General features: G+C 36.0%; 1 protein-coding gene across 1 annotated transcript; it reads right to left on the bottom strand.

The window, feature by feature from the left end:
• Positions 1-4,195: 4,195 nt before the first annotated feature.
• LOC133876900 (tropinone reductase homolog At2g29290-like) lies at positions 4,196-8,164 on the bottom strand. Its single transcript, XM_062315135.1, has 5 exons — positions 8,046-8,164; positions 5,199-5,406; positions 4,805-5,021; positions 4,552-4,658; positions 4,196-4,375 (listed from the first exon to the last, which is right to left on the bottom strand). Exons 1-5 carry the CDS (start codon positions 8,162-8,164, stop codon positions 4,196-4,198), a joined length of 831 nt encoding a protein of 276 aa, XP_062171119.1.
• Between the last annotated feature and the right edge of the window lie 1,898 nt (positions 8,165-10,062).

Raw genomic sequence — 10,062 nt, 5'->3', positions numbered from 1 at the left:
TCCAGGAGCTAGCCATTCCAAGAGACAGGGAGAAAACCCTAAGGAAAAACAAGAAGGTCATGGGGGGTAAGATTTAACCCTCAGGTTTTGCAGGTTAGCAGGTTTTCAGAAGGAGACAAAGCTCGGGTTTCCTTTGACATGGAATTCTCTTTATTCAAGCAAGCTTTGGATTAGGGAATTGGGGGGGTAACTGTTGGGGATAAGTTCCACTCAACCCGATCTAAGGAGGAAATAGACATTTAACAACAACTCTAGAGAAATCAGTCCTATCCCTGGTTGAATTAGGATAGGACTCATGGTCCAATCAAATAAGAAGAATGATCAGATCAGAAGTCTAAATAAAGATATCAGATTAGAAGTCTAATAAAGGATCAGAGTCCAATTAGAACTCTGACATCAATTCTAGATCTTGATTAGAACTCTAACAGCAGTTCTAGATCGATAAGGAGCAGGAATTTTAATCCAGCTTTGACTCCACCTGTTTGCCTATAAATAAGCACATACCCCAGGTATAAACTAAGACTCTGTTTTTATGAACAGAGCATTATTTTATCACAGAAGCTAATTTAGGCATCGGAGCGGGATCCCCGGAAGGGTCCCTAGTTTTTGTTGTTTTGCTGAATTATTGAAAAGGGTGAAGAACATCAGAAGAACGTGCAGATTCACACCATACCGGAAACTGTATCAACATAATTGGTAGTTATTATGTGATGGGTTTAGTGGGTAGTTAATTAGTTAATTTAGCATCTCTCTTATATTTAAATTCAGCTTTGATTATCAATGAAGGTAACCAGAAAATTATCCAAGGTTCATCTCTTACCGTGTGTTTAAGTGAAATGACTCATCTCTTAACCGTGTGTTAAAGTGAGAGGAAGGATTGACTCCTTGAAGTGTCAAATTGTTATTTTTCATTGTCATTTATCATTATGTCGATTACAATTTATTTCTCAGATTTCCAGGCCCATAACACTACCAGATGAAAAAAAAAAAAAAAAAATCCCAGCATGAGAGGCACTGCATGAAAGGAGGAGAGTTCCCTTCCTTTTCCACAATCTGGCGTCTTCCCTGCCATTCTTTCAAAAAAAAAAAAAAAAATTCCGTGCGTTTTCACGATGGTTCTCAGTGAGTGTTTGTAGATTGGCTCTTTGTCGATCCTAGTTGGTGTCCCCGGCAAGTTCGCATTCGCTCCGGCAGTTTCAGATCGTTTGAGGCGGCGTCTGGTTATCTCCATTGAGTTTCCAGCGGTTCTGTTGTGTTCATCGGCGACGTTCAACCATTAATGGTGGTTTTCATGGTTGTCAGCGGCTTTTGTGGTATTTTCTGCCAACTTTTGAGTTGTCCGGCGACGTTCCTGGAGATCTGTGGTGTTCTCCGGCGAGATTTAGTCGTGCCGGCAAATTTCCAGTAGGTTCTGTTGGTCTCAGGCGAGCTGTTGGAGACAAAGGTCTCCATTTGGTATTTATATCTTCAATTAGCAAACATATTTTTGCTTTTCATAATCTGAAAATAAAAGCCATTAAAAGAGAGAGCAGAAAGAAAAGAACCTGATTCCTTTGGTTCCACCAGTAACAAGAGCCGTCGTTCCTTGAAGAGACCATCTACCATCTTTGCCACAATTATCTACCTAAGCCATATCACTACAATTATGACCGCCACAATTTTTCGTAGCTTTTTAAACGTACTGGTTATATGTTAAAAATAGCTCGCATGCCGTATATCTCTAACGCTCGGTGGAGATCATATTTATAGTTATAAGAACATTTCTCCGTTTTCTTATAATGAAATGGATCCTATCCATTTACCCGGTTAATTTGGCGTATTCTAAGTGACATTTTTTTTTTTTTTTAAAGTGACAGACATAAAAAGAAGCTATTTAAAACACGGTATAAAATAGTTATAAAGAGTAGCATCACTCTATCATTCACTCTATGAGATAGGATTCACGATATCAGCTGGTTTAAATGATGTGGCATCATATACACCATTAGTCCAATATATATCTTGTCGAGTAAATGTATTAATTAATACATTCCACAATTGTATTTTATTTTTTCTTTTGAGACAACGCACCTTCAATAGTCCAAGTTGTTGATTTATCGGTTGCTTTTAATAGTGTTAGAAGCCAAGCTGCTCTTGAACTCAGCTCGCTTAAACTCGATTCAGTATATGTTTGAAAAGTAAATGAGTTGTTCGTGAACAGAATAATTTACTCGTATATAACATGAGACGTACTCGTATAAAATCAACTCGGCTCAGACAAAGCTCGTGAGCTCAGCTTGTATAAGTTCGACGTACTCGACTCGTTCGGCTCATATCGTTAGCTTGCTCGTGTGTGTGTGTGTGTATAAGATTCTATAGTTGTAGTATATAAATACTAACATAGTAAACATAATATATGTAATACTACAAACATTCTATTTAGAATGTGAAAAATAGATCAAAGTCAAAATTGTACTAAAATTTTAATATTAATTTTTTTAGTAAAAAAATATTAAAAAACTCCAATCGAGCTTGAGGTCGATTGGAAGCTAGGCTCTCAACAAGCCGAAAAAGGTACCTATGAGTACTGAGTGATTTGAGCATCGGTGTTGCAGTTTCGGCCACACAAGCCAACGAGGCTGATCTTCTTCAACAAGATGAACATAGCATCAAAACGAATTAAAAAGTCCAACACTATTTATTAAACGAATTACCGCATTCTTAGAAGTCTCACCAAAATAGCTTTTTAACTATTTAGGTGAGATAATATAAAGAAAACGCAAAAAAACCATTCTCAACAGTCTCACCAATTTAACCAAAAAAATTTGGTGAGTGAACAATACTTACTAATTTTGATAAGTACTATTTACTCACCAAATCATTAAAAAACTATAAAATTTATCATTTTTTTTTCACACGTATATGTTCACCGTTAGGAAAAGATAAACATTCAAAAAAGATTAAATAGAGAAATAATAGAAAAATCTGAAAAAAAAATTATTTAAATTAAATAGTAATAATGAATAGTTAAAATGGGCTGCTGGAAATGCTTTAAAAAAGTAGCTCATAATAATAGAGAAAAATAATTTTTAATTATTTTAACTAATAAAATTTGGTGAGGCTCTTAAAAATACTAAAGCTCTGGAAATTAGACCTAGGAGTTATCCTAGTGGTTAAATAAAACATAAGGTCCCACAATTAAGTTAAAACTCCTTTAACCTTCTTTCGACAGGAAAGGTTGAATGTTCGAGAAGAAACCTAGATCGTACGGAAGGAAAGTCAAACTCTTGAATATCAAGATTTTGCTTTCAAAATATGTACTTTTCTAATATATATCTGAGAGTTATTAATTCCAAGTTTTACACGAGAAAGAGAGAAAAAGTAAAATAAAATTTTGATTATTGAATGAAACTACAGCACACATGTAATGTTTTTTTACAGCACCTAGCTAAGCCAAATTGGCTGAAGAAAAAAATCAAAGATCAACGGATAATGTCCCATGCATGAAACATGCATGAGCTAGATGATTTTAAAACGCTTCCAACATTTTCCATCAAACCCGACTCACATATTTTTCACATGATTGAGTAAACAAGAATGAAAAAAGGCATTATTTTCCCTAAGATTTTAGTGGCTTAGGTTGGCGATTTCAGCATGCATATATATGGTTACTATAGCATCGAATTTCTTCGGGTACAATATTGACTTCAATGAATCGGAATTTTTTTTTTTTTGGTGAGAAAATTGCATTGTAATTTCTAGAGAGGTAATTGAATATATATATTATGTCCATTGTCAGTGTAGATTTCAACTTTTGAGTATAAACAATTGAGAAGATATTGTATCATATTTTATGATATGATAGTGGATTTTTCTTGAAAGTTTTCTATTTGAATATTGATTTTCTTTATGATTGAATTGTGTTCTTAATTAGCTTGAGAATTTTGCTCAGAATAATTTTTTGGGAATGGCTGAAATTGTTCGGTTGGAATTTTTTTTTTTTTTTTCTTTTATATTCACAGAAGACAGCTGCGGTGTGACCAACAATATGATAAATAGGATTACAGGAGGAAACAAATTAATTTATTTCAGTCCCGTCAAGACAAAATCAAAGACATTTACCTCTGCTGAAGCTTATTATTATGAGATAAAAACAAATATAAAAATACATAGAAGGAATAATTGGAGTTGGATAATTTATTCAAAACTGCTGCAACTAGGGATTGAATCCATAGACAGACATCCCTCCATCAACATAGATTGTCTGTCCTGTTATGTAAGAGGCTGCAGGAAGGCAAAGAAACGCTGCTAAGGATGATACCTCCTTTGGCTCCCCAGTTCGTCCAATAGGAGTCCGTGAATTTATAGTTTCCAAGGCTTTCCCATTGACTAAGAACTGTAATAGTAATAATAATAGTAATAGTAATATTAGGAAGTAAGCACAAGAATTTAAAAGAAAGAACAAAAAATACAAATACAAACAAAACAAAAAGACTACATATGATTAATATGTATGCCGACAAGTCAAATGCACTTCTTTGCAAAAAAAAAAAAAAAGTCAAATGCACTTACATCCTCCGTTAAAGGAGTTGTTATCACTCCAGGTGCAATGCAGTTGGTCCTGATATTGTCTCGTGCCCACTCACATGCCAAACTTCTAGAAAGTTGGTTTATTGCTCCTGCATAAAACATGACAATATTTTTATCAGTTTAAGCTTTTAAAAATAAATAGCGATTTAATATAGTATTAGAGATAGAGATGATGAATTCGATCCCTACCGACTCCATAAAATTGAATATATATATATATATATATATTACATACCTTTACTTGCTCCGTAAAGGGATGTACCACCCATTGACAACAATCCACTAATAGAAGAGAGGAGAATAATACTTCCTCCTTCCGATCCTTTGAGAAGAGGGTGCGCAAGCTGGCTCAGGTGGTAAGCAGATTCAATATTGGTACCCATGATGAATGAGAAATCTTGAGCTGTCACATTTGTGGTTGGTTTAAGAATGCAGGTTCCCACGTTATTTATCTAGAACCGTACCACAAAAGTTTCTTGTTAGAAATGATTAATTCAGCATTTTTTTTATTAATTTAATTTTTTGAAGTAACAAAACAATTGTTTTAGATTTGATTATCATTCTAACAGAAGAACAACATTTTTTTTTCTTAATAAGTAAAGGAGATCGACCACCAAAGATCAACTTACAAGAATATTGAGTTTGCCGTGAAATTGATGAGAAATTGTGTTTATAAGTTCTTCTCTTTGGAGCTGAGACACAAGGTCACAGACTGAACCAGTGACTCGGAAGCCCTTCGCCTCCCAGTCATGCAAGCACTTCTTCAAATCGGCTTCATTCCGAGAACATGTGTGCACGGTCGCTCCAAGCTGTGCCAATTCCTCCACAATAGCATACCTACTCACAACACATATATAGTGATTAACAAAACTTAGCAAAGCAAATATATATAAAAGCAGAAATTTGTATTACACAGCATAAAAAAGCAACGGGTTCTAATTAAGCCATAGACTACATAGAGCAAGAGAATTTACTAATAAATAGGAAACTATGGAGGCTAGCTACAAAACCCATACTATATAAGAGACGAAACCTAGCTCAAACAAAAGACAGACGAACGGAGAAATTAAAGGAAAAGAAAATAACTAATTAGCTTGGGGAGTCACCATGTTTTCTACAGATTTTTTTTTTTAAAAAAAATACTCTTATAATCCTTTAAAAATTAGAATTTTACCTCCCACCAAATTTTTTTATTTTTTAGTTTTACCGACCCAAAACTCCAAATGCTAGTTCCATCCCGGCGTTTGTGATATTTGAACCCTTCCAACTACCATTACTTTGAAATTGGCACTATATATATATATGTACAAGTTTTTATGCTACTAGATTAATGAACAAGAAATGATGCATGTGATCCGCGCGCATATGCAAGTCTTCCTTTTTTTCTTCAAAAAAGAAAAATACTGAAAATATCCCAATTTTAGGAGTTAAACTTCTTTGTTTTTTTTTTTTTAAGGGATAACTTCACTTATAACCCTTAATCTTTCATCACTTTTGCAATTAAGATATCCATATTTAAAAAACGTCAATTTAGGGTATCTATCTTTCAATTTTTTCAATTTTAACCTTCCGTTAGAATTTTTTGTTAAATTTTATTAAAATTTTCAAAATACACGTGTTTTTTTTTTTAAAAAAAAAAAAATTATATAATTTTTCAAAGATTTAGGCATGAATATTTTTGCAAATTTCATTAAATTCTGACTAACACCTAAATCTTTGCAAGTTTTTTTCCTTTTTCTTTATTCCTTAAAAAAATAAGGGGTATTTTGTGAATTTTAAGAGGATTTAAAGAAAATTATAACAGTGTTAAAATTGAAAAAAAAAATGAAAAGTTAATACCTTAAATTGACACTTTTTTAAAAATAGATACCCTAATTGCAAAAATGATAAAAGATTAGAAATTAAAAGTGGAATTTTCCGGTTTTTTTTAAGGGTAATTTGAATATTTGAAGAAAAAGTTTGCACATGTAAGTTACATCCGCAAGCTAGTTTCCGTCCATTTTAACATCATATCAAAGAGTACTAATGGAGAGTTCCAATTGAAAATATTTAAACGAAACATTAAGGGTTCATTTGGGTTTGCAATTTAAAAAAGTGCGATTTTAAAATGTACGATTTAAAAAAATGATTTTTAAAAATACAATTTAGCGTTTGGCAAAATCACAGTTTGGCCTTTAAAATCGTAGGTTAGCCTTTTAAAATACTGTGTTTTCAAAAAAACACCACATTGCCTGCGATTTGAATAAGTACTTTTCTGCATTTTCAAATAGCAATTTTTTAAAAACACAGTTTCCAAACGATTCATTCTTTGCGATTTGGTTTAAAATCGCATTTTTTCTCTACGAAATCACAATTTCAAACGCACCCTAAGAGGGTAAAGTGTAACAAATTGGGGGCTATCTACAATGAGCTATCAGTGTACCCATTTTTCCTTTTTATATATAGGTTAATTGTGTTTAATTACCATGTAGTAGATCAAGTGAAATATACAAAATCCCGTTGAATTAATTATACAGTTCTATAATTCAACAAGTGTCAGTCGAGAAGAAGAAACTTCCTCTCGAGCAATGATGAAGGTTGACGGAAAATCGAGTTTGTGACGATTGAAAGGCGTGAGCCATGAGGTGAGGCCAACAGCATGCACACTCAAAAGTCTTGAGAAAATTGTAATCATAGGGGTTTGACGATAAAGGAATTTCAAATGGAGATTTATGGGATGTAACAGAGGGAAGCAGGTGACGCGGCCCAGGACTATGATTGTTCTGAAAATATATGATAATAGCATAAATTAAGAATTGAAAATCGAAAAGAGAACTCAAGAAGAGATAAAATAATGAATAAGGAAGAGGAAGTCATAAAGAAGCAAATAGGGTATAACTCTAAAGAGAATACTTTCAATAAGGATGGGCCATAAGAATTTAGTTTTACGGCCTCTAATAGGTGATACATCATTTGAAAACACTAAATATAATATATATAAAATAAACCTGAAACCACTGGATCAAATACAATTTTTCCCCTTTCTACAGACCTATTGGATTTGCGCCTAACCACCCAAAAGTCGGAATTCGCCAAACGCCGCCGCTGGAGGAGGCCTTTGACTAGGGCTGATCAAATACCCGAATCCCCCTCCCCAACCCGCCCCTAAAATCTCGGATTTTAGGTGATTTTTTGCGGGTGCGGGTCAAAAATTGATATACCCGTGCAGGGCGGGGCGGGTTGGGGTTTAAAAAAACCCGGGGACCCGCCCCGCCCCGCACAGTTAAAAAAAAATATACTCTACTAAGTACTAACCCTAGCAGAGCCGCCACCCCCCCCCCCCTTTTTCCCATTTTTTCTTTTCTTTTCTTCCTAATCCCTAGCGCCACACCCTTCCCCTCTTCTTCTTCTTCTTCTTCTTCTTCTTCTTCACGATTTCCGTCGTGCTGCATCTGCTCCAATGGAAATATGGAAGTCGATAGGCCTTGCTGAGTCACCGGTTCTGTGGGAACGTCATGAACGGTGGGAACGTCAGGGTTGGCGAGACCAGGAACGGTGGGAAGATCGTCGACGTTCGCTTCAAGAGGCCTCGCCGAGTCGCCGATCCTGAGGTCATTGGCCTCTCATCCCTTTTTCGTGATTTGTTTGAGTCTGGTTGTTGTGATTTGTTTGTGATTTTCCTGTTTGAATCTGATTTTGTTTGAATCTGATTTTCTTGTTTGGTTCCTGAGAAAATCTACCTTTGGTTTGGTTTATCATTTTTCTAGATCTAGGTATTAAACCCGCATATCCCCGCATAACCCGCACCCCCCACCCCGCACCCCACGGGTTCTCCCCATTTTGTGCGATTTGCGGGTACGATTTTCGCAACCCGCAGGGGTGCGGGGCGGTGCCAAAAAATGGGCATCCCCGCCCCCCCCCCCCCCCCCCCGCCCCATGCTCAGCCCTACCTTTGACGGCAACACGGGAGGTTGATCTTGGAAGCACTGCCATGCCACACCCAACCTCTAAATCTGTTATGGGCACTGGTCGGAGATTCGACCAAGAGGGGCTGAAGAGCGGAAAATGGCGGAAATGGACGAGGCCTTTGACGGACGGTCCTCCAGCCACGACACCGTCGGAAAATCAGTGAGAGCGACGACAAAGAGTGCCGTCTCTCGGATCTATCGGACAGACCCCCACATCGCTGACCACCCCGTCGCCGACCTTGACCCCAACCCCGACCTCGGGCTTCACCGAATCTCGCTTTCCCTCGCCGGATCTTGGGCTTCACCGGATCTCTCTTTCCTTCGCCAGGTCTCTCTCTCCCTCGCCGGCGCAGATCTGGTCTCTACGTTTTTTATTTGGTGAAAATCAGAGGTTTCTCATTACTGTGGGGGACTGGAAATTGGAAATCTTGCCAAGTTTCTCCTTTGACGGCAAAACTCCATCCATGATGGCGGTGGCCTTCGGTAGAATCCAGCGGCGACATGGGGCTAAGGAGGTGTTGGTTTTTTAAGGCCGGTTGGGCTCTTGAAAGGGAGAAAGTTTCCTATGATTGTGTTTTCATGCATATTTTATTTTAGTCTTTTAGATGATGTGTTAACTCTTTATTAAAAGCTGTAAAACATCACTTTTACAGTCCATCCTTATAGAAGGGGCTCTCAACTCTAAAAGACAGAAATTTTATTAATATTTCAAAATTGAATTTAAAAAACGCATAGACTGGATGCCTTTATATAGACTAAGTTTTGAGTGTTCTCCAAATAAAATACTTGAAGAAAAAAAAAGGAAAAAAAAAAAAAAGATAAGAAGTAGTGACAAAAGCTTCATCCCAATAAATCTTAGGAATAGATCGAAGCAGCGGCTAAAAGAGTAAGATTCAATCAAGTGATGGTGTTTACGTTCTACAGACCTGTTTTGTTGGTAATCATTGGGACAAGAAATATGGTAGGCGATTGAAATACTAGTATGCAAGTTGTGAAACTCCCCACCCCAGTCAGATTGATCCGTTTTGATTTTGTGATCTAAGAAAGTTTCAACATTTACTTTAACATGAACAAAAATATAGTAAAAGTTGAGATTTGTCTAAAAATCTAAAATATAAGAATAAAAGCAGAAACAAGATAAAAAAAAGAACACAAGAAGTTACGGGTGGTTGAGTATTAGACATTTACTTCCACCACTCTGAATAAGCCATTAAAGGCTATATTGTGCTCAATAACTTGATTGTTTACAATACACATGTTCTCCTTCATGGATTGGGAGAGGAGATTTGTTAGGTTGGTTTACGAAGTTGAATACCATAATATACGCAGACACATATGTACACACATATATATGTATTTATATGTGTATAATTATTAATTTTGAGTCTTGGTGAACCGTAAGTTTATTTACATGAGTAACTAAGAGTGAGGGAAAAAATAAGGATTTCTCCTATGAGAAAGCTTGAGGAAAGAGAGATGGATTTCCTCTAGAATTTAAGTGGAGCACAAAAATCATGAAGAATTTGAGAGATTAGGATTAGCATTT

The sequence above is a fragment of the Alnus glutinosa genome, chromosome 9 (assembly GCF_958979055.1).
Source record: "Alnus glutinosa chromosome 9, dhAlnGlut1.1, whole genome shotgun sequence".
Lineage (NCBI taxonomy): Eukaryota > Viridiplantae > Streptophyta > Magnoliopsida > Fagales > Betulaceae > Alnus > Alnus glutinosa.
This window is presented reverse-complemented; position numbering and strand designations above follow the sequence as displayed.